General features: G+C 43.4%; 1 protein-coding gene across 7 annotated transcripts in view; it reads right to left on the minus strand.

The window, feature by feature from the left end:
• The window catches only part of TAOK3 (TAO kinase 3), a 108816-nt gene that overhangs the window by 48793 nt on the left and 47691 nt on the right, over positions 1 to 12332 (minus strand). For 6 of the 7 annotated variants that reach the window (XM_061602530.1, XM_061602527.1, XM_061602528.1 and 3 more), the window contains 4 exons: positions 11581 to 11674; positions 8247 to 8328; positions 6280 to 6447; positions 849 to 1055 (listed from right to left, as the gene is read on the minus strand). In XM_061602530.1, the coding sequence (XP_061458514.1) occupies positions 849 to 1055; positions 6280 to 6447; positions 8247 to 8328; positions 11581 to 11674 (551 nt within the window). The remainder of the gene's footprint in view (positions 1 to 848; positions 1056 to 6279; positions 6448 to 8246; positions 8329 to 11580; positions 11675 to 12332) is intronic. The other variant, XM_061602532.1, reaches the window with a different exon arrangement.

Genomic DNA, 12332 nt, shown 5'->3' on the forward strand with positions numbered 1-12332 from the left:
TTTCAAAGAGTAAGAGAGGCATATAGCCTTCATTTCACCACTGGGCAGCTGCAAATGCCACTGAGGGAGTCTAAAATTCTTCTTCCAATGTAAGTCCCGGTGCTAAGAGCCAACATCTTCTTTTGCCTTGGCCACTGAATGTATAGTTCCCAATGACTAGGTGAGACCGTAAGGTGGCCATGTATAAAATAATGCAGTAAAACAGGAGAAACACTGTGCCGATTTCAGCCCTCAAAAACATACCTTCTGGGAGTGATCCAGTTTGCTGTGAATGTCAAGGGGGAAATCCACACGCAGGCCAGGATGTGGTTAGAAGTTACTGAAGTTATCAAATTAGTTTGGTGGATGTGACCATTTCAACCAACAAGACAGCCACTTTGGGGGGGGGGGGAGACAGATGTTCAGTAGACAAGGTGGTAGTGTTACAGGCAAGGAGAAAGGTTTACATGCAGTGCTTGAGATGCAAAAGTGGGGGAAAGATTAAACAGAATTTTCTTAAATGACAAGTTGATTCATCATCTTCTCCTCACTGCCACCTTCAGTGGGTTGGATTTTGGTTTTGGTTTTTTAAGAAGTACCCGCATCTTATACGTGCACCTCCCAATGCTAAAAAAAGATGCAATTCTTCCTTCATTTTCTGGGCATTACCCTATAAGCAATTTGAAATGCATGTCAGAAAACGCTAGGAGCAGCCCTAAATTCAGCAAGGGGGGGAAGGCCTCCCTCCTTCAGCTGTTTGGGAAAAGCTCTTGTCAGTTAACTTATAGTACTTTCACAGACCTGGAGCAGCAAGAGCTATAAAGTAGAGATCACCTGAGACTGGGGAGAGAGAGCACCAGTGAACATACCTTCTTGTGCACAACAGAGGAAGTGGAATTAATGGTGCTCTCGTCATCATGCATCATGACCTGCTCAGAGCTGCTCTCATCCATGACCTCCTGAATGCTGTTGACACTGCTGCTCTGACTGCCTGTGCTCACAGACATGCTGGGGATAGAATGGTTGCTGCCCAGACTGTCCATCTTCCTACTCAGGTTTGTCCCATGCTCACTGTCCTATAAAACAAGGGCAGGAGGGTTAAAAAAAGTACACACACCATAGGAGGCAAACTCCCAAACACACATTTCTGCAGTGGTGAGTGTTCTGTTAAGGGCAACCCTGCAGAAAGGAACATTTTCACATTGTCTTAGTAGACTTCCTCTCTCATCAGATGTGATGGTGGCAGCGAGACCGTTTGCACCAAGGAGTACCTTTCTAATGCACATTTTCCAGAAAATGTTTTCTACTCACTTAAACTTTTGCAAATCTCTTACTCTTTTTCAGGTCTTGCAGTTATGCCATCTCACACTACAATCTTCATCTCCTGCATCAAGCAGGACTCAGTATGGTAGTATTATGCAGGAAAATTCAGAGCAGGTGATGAGATTGAAGCTAACCTCCTTCTTCCCAAGCAGAGTTAGGTGGAATGCTATTCGTAAATAAAATCAGGCAAACACAACTGCAGAGATTCTCAATTACCCTTGGATCCCAGTAATATTTTCAAAAGGGTTTTCATTTTAGTAGGGACAATTACCCCAAAGCAAAGTTGTGTCACTGCCACACGTGCACTGTAGACTGTAGGCTTTTATTTCTTAATGCACTGTGGCCTTGTTATCCCCCATGAATAACACTTTGTCAGCCCTGCAAGTTCTACCCAGTGAGGTCTAAAAGTAGATATAGCCTTTCTAGTTTGTTCTTTCAACACGGGTGGGGGGGAGGAATCTGATCAGGTTTAATACATATAAGCTACACATACATATGTCAAGGGTGTGCACAGGTGTACACCTTGATATACATGGTTAAATTTGTGTACACAAGCATGTGCAAGACCTAAAAAAAATGATGACAGGAGAAATCCCTTCTTTCAAAGATTGTGGAAGGCAAACACATGCAAAATTGGAAAAGAACATTAGAAAGAGGTCTGCATAGTGAATACGTAGGCATGCAAATCATGGGCTTTTTTAACAGCCCTAATTACAACGGAGAAGGAAGGGCAGGGTAAGGGCTGGAATGGAGTGAGATGGAAAAACACTGACCCAAGCAATCATTGCTACCAATTAGGAACACCTTGATAGGTTTGTTTGCATTTAAAATATCTCCCAAAAGCATCTGATTACAAACAGGTCACACTATTAAGTACAGGTCAACCAAACCAAGAATTGGCAGTGCAGGCATAACCCATCAGTGACTACATTAAATATTTCAAACTGCATTATCATAACAACCTGCTATGGACTTCAAATATGGCACCAGTTTTTCATTCTTGTATTTGTCTACCTTTTTTAAAAAAAGGAAAGAAAAAAAGCCCAGTCATGAGGCTTCACCTTTATTGACTTTAGAGTTCTGGTATGCAGAAGTCTCTCTCGATTCACCACCTTGATTGCCCCCATTTTTATGGGAGGAAAATGCTGGCCGTGGGGGAGGGAGGGGGAACGGACGACCCAACTCCTATCCCAGAAAATACCCTCCTTATAAGGCAACTGATGATTAGTGAGCTAGCATGTTTACTCTGTAAATTTAAGATTCCAACCCAGGTTCTTTGCATGGAGCAGTGTCAAAAAGGCCTCTGGCTTGTCAGTACTTTAAGCACTCTCTGCAAAACTGTCGCTTTATTTGCTGAAATTGTCTTTGCTTACCTTCATTTTCAGTGGCATTGTTATGGAACCAAGTCTGCAGACTTTATTTACTAAAATCCATCATAATCATATGTAGCACTGACACATCACCCAACCCATTGCATGAACCATGACTGGGTGAGATAATCCATGTAACTAATCCAGAGGGGAAAAGCACCCACAGGGGAAAATAGGGCTGAACACTATTGGGGGAAGGGAAGGAGGGAGAGAAGGTGAACGTTCACACAGTCTGGTTTTCTTGTGGTGGCGGAATCTATGCTGAAGATACCACTAGTTTCAATACTAGCAGTGAAACAGGTTAATACCTAGTGCAGCCCTACATGAAACCCAGGCTTTTCTTAAGAAAGCCTGTAACAGAGACAACAGTGCATACAAGAACGAAAAAGTTACATATCTAAAGGAAAATTATATTTTAAAAAAATTGCACGCCATTTCATAAACAGCATATGTCCAGGCAACCTTAGCTTTCCCTTTCTTGCTAAGCACACAATTGTCATTTTCTCAATATATTTTGCAGAAGTTGCCTTTTTCCTTTCTGTAAATTCTAGAAAGTTCCCCCCCTCCTCCAAAAAAGCCCTTTAAGATGTCACACTTTATGTGCCACAGGTTGGAGAGGAGGTAGGGTCACACATGGGAGCATTTACCCCAATGTTTACAGAGCTCTGGAAAAACTATCTCACATAAATATTGGTGGGAAAGTTTCAACAATGTTAGTTATGCAGCCATCGTAAAATTTGACTTGTATAGCTGAAACAGTCGCACATGCATTGATTACAGGGGGATGCTTTGGCATGCTAATATTAAATTTCACATGCTGCATGCACATATTATTTGGAGGGCTGAAGATCAAGTTTGTTTGAACCATTCCAAAAGTATGCCTTGAGGAGGGCAACTCATACCATAGCAGCAGGCATTTTAAGGCAGTGTTTGGTTTTATGATACATTTATTTGTATCTGTATGGTTTTATTTTTATGTACATCACTTAGAAATGCTGATGATTAAGTGGTATAAAACTTGAAGATAAAAACAATACTGAGATGTATATTTTTAGGACCCATCCTATTTTTGTGATTGTAAACAGTTTTCTAAACTGCTTTTAATATTGTATTTTAAATTGTTGTAACCTGTCCTGGGACCTTATGATGCAGGATGGGCAACACATTAAAATAATAGTCTTAAAGACAAATCAATAAATGATACCCTACAGGCTGGAGTCTGCTCCAGGAGCAGCTTCATCTGGTCCCTAGCAACCCTGCCTAACTTAATCAAGGTGCAATAAGTTTGCTGACAGTTTCTATCAGTAATGGAAAACAATTGCTTTTATATATTTTCCCACACTGACATCACATATCTCTCTAGGGTTTGTAGGCCTCAGCAGGTGTGCTCCATAAATAAGAGGCCTTGGCTTGCTTGTTGGCGCTGGCTTTCTGTCAGAGCCTGGCCATTAAATGTCATACAGCAAAATATACTTCTGTACTCGGGACCACTGTCTGAAGATATAAGTGGCCCAGAACTGAGTATCCCTGGTGTAGACATCTCAAAACTTTTGTTTTAGAAGATGTCTAATCCTTTGCTGGGCCAAGTTAAAGGCTTCTACTCATACATCCAATTTTTGAACGTTAGCCTTTTCAAATCAAGGTCGTAAAAACTAATGATTCACAAACACGTACAAAACTACCATCGCTGTGGAAAACATCTGGCAGTCAAATGGCAATTAAGTGTGTTCTCTTAACTACACAGCTTACTCTGAATGAATTTCTCCTATTCCTCCACTCTTTAGCTCAGCTTTCTTACTAGATTTCATGAGCTCTTTAGAAAGCAGAGATATTCCATTTATTCCACAGCAGCAATGGCCTGTTTCTTCAAGCTGGACAGCCAGAGCCCCAAGGTTTATGACATCATCACCTCCCAACTTGGCTCAGCACCAGAAAATAGACCTTTAAGACCTCTTAGTTAATCTGGGGGAAATTCTACTTAAGTCAATGCATCCTACAGAATATTCACACCCCAAAAACAGGCATTTTCTGCTGTTGCCTCTGCACTGTGGATTGTCCTTCCCTCTGCCATCTGTGAAGCAGCAACCATCAGTTGCTTCAAACACCTTGTGAAGACGTATCTTTTTGCACCAGGTTTTCCCTGACCCATAAGACTGGATCCTGTTTTACTTGTATGAATCCTCTGAATTTGTTTTATTTGCTTTCGTACACTTTTATGTATTTTATATATCGCTGTTTTCCTGGTTTTAGGTTGTGTTTTTGTTTTCATGTTTGAATGATATATTGTTTTTTAGACTGTATGCCATCCTAGAGATTTCTGATGTATTAAATGGTATATAAGTGCTCTTAAATAAATATCTAGATTTCCTTTCTAAAGAATTTGATAGGCACTTCTACTGATCCTGGATAAACTCGTACTATTGAAAAATGGGCAGGTGGCCCGAGTGTCTCTTGTTCCCCCATGAGAAGGGGCCAAAGGCAGTCCATAGGACAATTGCTCATTTTTGTTCTACAGCAAGGACAAGAAACCATTTTCAGCCTAAGCGCTGCATTACCTCATGGTTACCTTCCAGGGATGGCATATTCGAGCAAAAAGCAATCGGAACAGCAAATATGACTCTTACCTTTGCACAGAAGGTTACACTCCAGCTGTGCAAAAGTATAAGTTCTTGTTTGTGTGCTTGTTTTACACACACACCTCTCCATCCAAGTCAGCAAAAGGCATCACCACAATTCAAGGACGCATTCCAGCTGACCAAAAGCACTCCAGGAGGATGTGGCAAAGGGCTGGTGAGGGGTGTGTGTGATCTGGAGAAGAGTTTCCAAGGGCCAATATGAAAGGCCTGCATTCAGCCCCTGGGCCAAAGTTCCCCATCTACAGTATGTTAGCCGTTGTCTCAAAATGCTGGAGGAATTCATGGAGCTAGCAGGTCCAATGAGATCAGGCCAAGGACCTGTGGCTACTCAAACACCAGCTGTAATCTGAACCAGCTGGAACAGAGGATATCTAGACTAGTTGCCCTTAGACAGCCAATGGCTCCATGGAACTCCCTCCACATATTTGCTCATGGTCTGGTCAGTTTAGCAGAGACTATTGTATCTCCGCTTTGGATCCTTCCTGCTTAATCAGCTTCACTTATCTACTTCATTATCATGTACTCAACTTATCGGGTCACCACTCTGTTGGTCACATCCTTTGATATAGTAGACTTGTGTCTGTCTTGCTGTTGCGTAGGTTTCTAGACCCAGTCTTATGAAGTTAACACATTCATATAGAGTTGACATACATACAGTGTGCTCTAGGACAATGTACAGAAAGGCGGCCAACCCTCTGTTGTTTTGGGGTCTGCTCCCTCCTTGGATGATGCTTCAAATTATGCTTTTTTCCCATAGACCTGAATAACAGCTGACAACAAACTCCACCCACTTCAGACACTTACCTTTCAGCAACTAAGAGAAAAATATCACCAGAAATGAGATACAATCGATTCCTGTTCACAACAAAATCCCACAAGTCACGCTGGGGCCCATGAAAAGGGGGTTGGGAAGGGCCATGAGTAGTATGGGAGCCATTATTACCAATCACCAGTATAGATAAACTTGATACCTCCTCCTCTTCCTGAGATTCATTCAGAGGGCCGTTGCGGGCCTCTTGGAAAAGGATTTTCTTCATTTTCCGATACTGAAGGTTATCCAGGTCTCGCACAGCATCCTTTGTTCTTTGAATCAAGTCTATTAGAACCCGTGGCGGCCGCTCACAGCGAACAAACTCATGCTGGTTTTAGAGGGAGACAGAAGCACTCTAGATCAGAAAAGATAAAACCCCACCAAAAAAAAAAAACATGCTCTACCAGCAAGTTTTTTTTTGATGCACATTGTAAAGAGCACTTTTTCATATTTCAATTGAAAACATTAAACTGGGATTAACCGCAACTGAAAAATAAGTATGTTTTTTATATTGTGGTGTCCCATATTAACAGTGTGTTCAAGGCAGATGGCATTACATGAGCTTCCTGCACATCTGAATTACGGCAATAAATACCAGTATTTTCCCTTGTTTCCAAATAAGGTGGCTGTGAAACAAAAAGAAAGATGAATCTTCCCTAGGAGGCACATATAATGGCCAGAATTTCTCAATTTCCACTATGACCTTTCCCAGCCCACTTCCAATGAGCATCTTTAAGACATGCTAAATGAAGACCCAATCACCTCCAACCAGCACTCTTTTATAGTAACACGCTAGCACATTAGATTAAATGCCAACCAGGGATCTCAGTGACTCAAGAGAGGGCCCACAGCTACACAGTGCTGATTGGGGACACACTTTGCAGCTGAACAGGAAAGTGGATGTTCACAATGAGTCTGCCTGGATGATGCTATGTGCCCCTTGGTCATCTCTTGGTCCTCCATTCTCAATCCTTATCTGCTACGCATCCCTAGAACATGTCATATACCTGCCTTCTCTCTCTCCTACCTCCCATCTTATCTCTAAGTAATTAACACCAATTGTAGTTTCAGAATCCTATTGGCATGAGGAAAATAACCCAACAAGTGGTGGCAGTTGTTGAAAAGGGTGGAGAACCTTTTTCAACCTGAGGGCCATATTCCCTTCTGGGGGCCACATGCCAGTGGTGGGTGGGCCCATAGGCAACAGTGGGCAGAATACCTATGTGCATTTTACCTTTGTACAGTAGACTAGATCCTACACACACTCAAGCCACCACTCAGTCCCCCCCTCCTGGCAAGCAAGGACACATTCCAGCCAGGCAAAGACTCTCAGGGTGTGACACAGAGCTGGAAGGGTGTGGCCTGGACAGTGTCCCACGGGCCAAACAGAGAGACCTGGAGGGCTGCATTCAGCCCCCAAGCCTGAGATTCCCCACTCTTGAATTAGACAGTGGGTTTATACCAGCAATAAAACTGGCAAAATAAAAGCCTCTTTTAATCCAATTTTAAGAGTCACATCTGGGGGTGCACTAAGATAAGACAGGGGTATATACTCTCCAAATCAGCCTTCTCTAACCTGCTGCCCTCCATACATTTTGGACTATAGCTCACATCAGCCCAGTTAATGATCAGGGGGATGGGAGGTGAAGTCCAAAACATGCGGAGACAGTGGTGGCTGGTGCTTGTTACGACTGGTGGGGCGGAAGGCAGGGAGCCCAACATAGGTGGAGCCAGAACCAATGAAAGTGAAGGCAACTGATTCTGTTTTTGTCCCCATCCTCCTCCCTGCTGAGTTCTACAGGGGGCAACTCCAAAACTAAGGAAGAGAAAGCTGACACCCGGTGCTATCCCCGAGAATGGTTGTAAGGAGATAGGTAAGTGGGGGCTGGCTGAAGGCAGAACGAGCTTGGTGGGGCAATGCCTTACTTGCCCCAGTGGCCCAGCCTCCAGTGCGTGAAGGGCACCAGTTTGAGGAAGGCTGATCCAAAGGAATCCTGCATATGCAGCTTGGGTGTTTCCCTATGTCACATCTACCAGCCTCAAATCATGCTACAGGGCAATTGCCCACATGTCTCTGTCACACTGCAGAAAGTTCACATGTAGCCTCACAGAAATGTGAAAAGTTACCCGCAATAGTTCTGATGACGATGGTCTTTCCTGAGGTACCTTCTGCAAGCAGTAATCAACAAATCCCCTAAAAGAGTTCGTCCTGAGAATAGGAACAGAGTATACATGAAAATACATTTAGATGTGGGAAGGTAAAAAACAAGCAAATCACATCAGAAAAGAGAAAGAAAAAAAATCAAGCATGGATTCTGGAATTCAGGCCTATGGCATGCAGTGTCATATACAAGCACCACCCAGATCACATGTTCACCCAGTACAGCCAGTGTGGTGCAACAGCTAAGAACATAGGAAAAGCCCTGCTGGATCGCACCAATGGCCCGTCTGGTCCAGCATCCTGTTCTCATGGTAGCCGACCAGATGCCCATGGAAAGCCTGCAAACAGTACCTGAGCACGACAGCGCCTCTCCCCTCCTGCAATTCCCAGGCATATTGCCTCCAACAGAGGAGGTTGAACATAGCCATTGAAGCTAGCAGCCATTGATAGCTTTATGCTCCATGAATTTGTCTAACCCTCTTTTAAAGCCATCCAACTTGGGGAACATCACTGCCTCTTGTGGGAGGGAATTCCAGAGTTTAAGTATTTGGTCAGAGTACTGGATTTGAGGTTCAAATCATTGGCTAGCCAGGACATTTTAGTGGGTAGTCTTTGGCAAAGAACCATCAGCTTAATCTAGCTTCTCTTATGGGGGGTTTGAAAGAAAAATGAATTGTATTCTGAATACTTGAATTGTATAGGAAAATACCTAAGATAAATACTCCTTCTAAGCCATTTTAAAAAAAGCAGGCTCCAAATTCAATTTCAGGTACAGTAAGGCCCCGCTTTCCGGCATTCCGCTGATGCGGCGGCTTTCAATCAGGGGAAATTCCCTGTTTTAAAGCCGATTTTGCCATTCTGCAGCATTTTTGCGCGGTGCAACACATTAAAGTCAATGGGTTCCGCTTTATGGCGGTTTCCGCTTTATAGCAGGGGCCTTGTCCCTAACCCGCCGTATAAGCAGGGCCCTACTGTAGTCTGCAAGATCCTGACAGAGGGGAAAGTGTGGATGAGTGGCTTTCCACTGTTAAAGCTGTCACACAGAATAGTCACCACGGGGAAGCTTGTCAAACACATGGTGTAATGCAAGCGTCATTCCAGAGTAAAAGCACCTTATTTTATTTAAGATCCTGTTCTCTGACCTCTGCCAAGCTCAAAATAATGTGACAGAATTGATAACACTCACAGTAAAAAAAAGGTAATCAAATAAATTAAAATAGCAACTTACAAAACATACTAATCTGGCCCATAGTGTGGCATTAATCTCAGACATTCTACTTTCTATACAAACAATGAGAGCTAGTGTGGCAAAGTGGTTAGAGGTTGGACTGTGACCTGGGAGACCAGGAATCAAATATCCAATCGGACATGAAGCTCACTGGGTGATCTTGGGCCATTCACAGCCTCTCATCCTAGCCTACCACATAAGGTTGTTGTGAGGATTAAATGAAGAATGGGAGAACCATGTATACCACCTTGAGCTCCTTGGGAGGAAAGGTGGGAGATAAATGCAATGATAAATAAAATATAAATAAGGGAATAATAGATAGGTGTCCCAATAATCCCAGAGAGAGACTCCACACCCTATGCAGCAATTGCAGCACAACTAGCTGGAAACACTCATTAAGTTTCAGAATAGCATAGCAAAATGTGGAGCATAAGGTATTTCACCTTAGCTGACTATTGCATGAAGACATACCATGGACAACAGACAAGTACATTTGCTGGGAAATGCACAACCCTTGCAACATTCTGGAACAGACTATAGTATCTGGCTATATATCCTTTGCTCTTATTGTAGAAGCAGCAGCAGAGATCATCATCGTCTTCTTCTACAACTACATGGGGGTGCTAGCATTTTTGGGGGCCCCGAGGGCAGCATTCACCCTTAGACAACCCTCTGAGTTCCACATGCCAGAAGTGGGTGTGGCTACCCCACTCTTCTCTCACACACAGCCTGTTTCAGCTGATCTGGAAAGGAGATGATGCCATCACACACACACCCTGCTCATCAAATCATCAGTCTGATGACCAGGGGAGAGGCGATCTGCATCCCTATTAGGGCTTTGACCACTGCAGCACTGTGTGTTACTAATTTTGCAAAAAAACAAGTATGGGGTTTTTTTTGCGGGGGGAGGCAGTGTTGATTCATGTTCTCCATGTTGGGGCTTAGCACATGTATCATGGATTAATGTATTTATATTTTCTACTTCCATTTAAAAAAAGTAGCAGTCTATATTTGCCATGGATACATCAGTGTTTCTTGCAGTGAACATGTAAAACGAATGACAGACGTGTAAGAAAGGAGCAAAGCTGAATCGCACAACATCTGCTATCCATGTTCCCAGGTTCCAGGTTCAACCTGTGGCATTTCCACATGATAAACAAAACCATGTAGTGCAAGTAGATGTGAGTTGTAGTTCAGCAAGATCTCCATCAGCCCCGGCAAGCATGGCCAATGCCCAGGGATGATGGGAGCTGTGGTTCAGCAACATCTGGAGGGCCAAAGGTTCCTCTGCACCTGATGTAGCAGGAGAGAGGAAAGGCTCTCTGCTTGAGATCCCAGAGAGCTGCTGTCGGCCGGAGTAGACCAGCTTGGGCTAGATGGACATACAGAAGCAGTGGTGGCTGGTGCTCATTGGGACTGGCAAGGTGGAAGACACTGAGACCAGCAGTAAGTAGAGCCGGAGCCAACGGCAAGAAGAGCCACCTCTTGACTGGCTGTAAGTAAGGCAGGCAGGCACTGGCTGAGGAAAGGTACTAAGATTGGTGGGGCATTTAATAACATATTTGATATGTTGTGGTCTGCCCTGGGATCTACTGGTGAAGGGTAGGGTTTTTTAACATTATTATATTATAACAGCATTATATTATAATACTATTAAACATATTATAATATGATTAATTATTATTAAATTATATTATTATTCCTAATGGACCAGCCTTTGCTGGGCAGAAGGCAGCTTCCCAAGGCCTCCCCAGCCTCCCCACAAATACACTGACTTTGACATACAATTCTGCCATTTGTGATCTATATATTTGCTGCAGGAAACACCAGTTTGAGGCAAGCATGATCAGCACATAAAGTGTGAAGCTACCGAGTGGGGGAATTGCAATCTGGTTCTTCCTCATCCTTATTAGCACATTATCCACTGCACCACAAGGGTCCTCTCGTTCATTGTCACATACCAGGCAGGGACAGGATCTCATCCTTCCATACCAGAAGAAATGGTGGCAAAGGTGGTGGCTGTGTTCAAGATTTGCAAAAGCAGAAGGAACAATGCAGATGGCAGCTCTTACCATTCGCTTGACTGTAGGGTGGGGGAGTCATTCTGGGCGATGTGATATAAGGCACTCATAGCATTCATATTGAAGAGAGGTGGTTTCCGTTCCGCTGCAGGGAGAGGGAAGGGAGTAATGAGAAACTGTCATGAGAAGAAGTGGAGTGACCAAGTTTTTTTTGAATTCAGGAAGACTAAGAGAGCAATTTAGGATGTATGGAAAACCAAATTCAAAATATATAACCACCCCGTCCCCCAAAGGGCCATGCAAATGTTTATCCAGGTTATCTTTGCTAAAGGCAAATTCAGCACTTGCTTGGGAAGATCAAGCCACCAATGCAAGAAGCTGAATGCAAATCTTAACCGGGGATGACATCAGGTGTGGACTGGGCACACTTCTAGTAGCGGTACTCTAGAACAAATCACAGGTAAAGTGCGCCCTTCGATGTATTGTCCAGAACTCTAGAGAAATAAGGAGCACTTTATTTTTAACTCTATCCTTAGCTTATGTACAGAAGCTGGAGAGGCTATGTACACATCAGATTTTTAAAAGATATGGCTTCTCCCAAATAATCTGGGAACTGGAGTTTAATCCTCACAGAGCTACAGATTCCCACCACCCTTAAACTACCATACCCAGGATTCTTTGGGGGAGAAGTCATACAGTTTAAACTTATGGTGTGCATGCAGCAGTAAAACAGATCAGATGTAAGTAAAGGATGGGGGCAAAAAGTTGCACGGAGGTAATCTTTTTTTTAAGAAAGAGGTGGT

This window comes from Rhineura floridana, chromosome 19, assembly GCF_030035675.1.
Source record: "Rhineura floridana isolate rRhiFlo1 chromosome 19, rRhiFlo1.hap2, whole genome shotgun sequence".
NCBI lineage: Eukaryota > Metazoa > Chordata > Lepidosauria > Squamata > Rhineuridae > Rhineura > Rhineura floridana.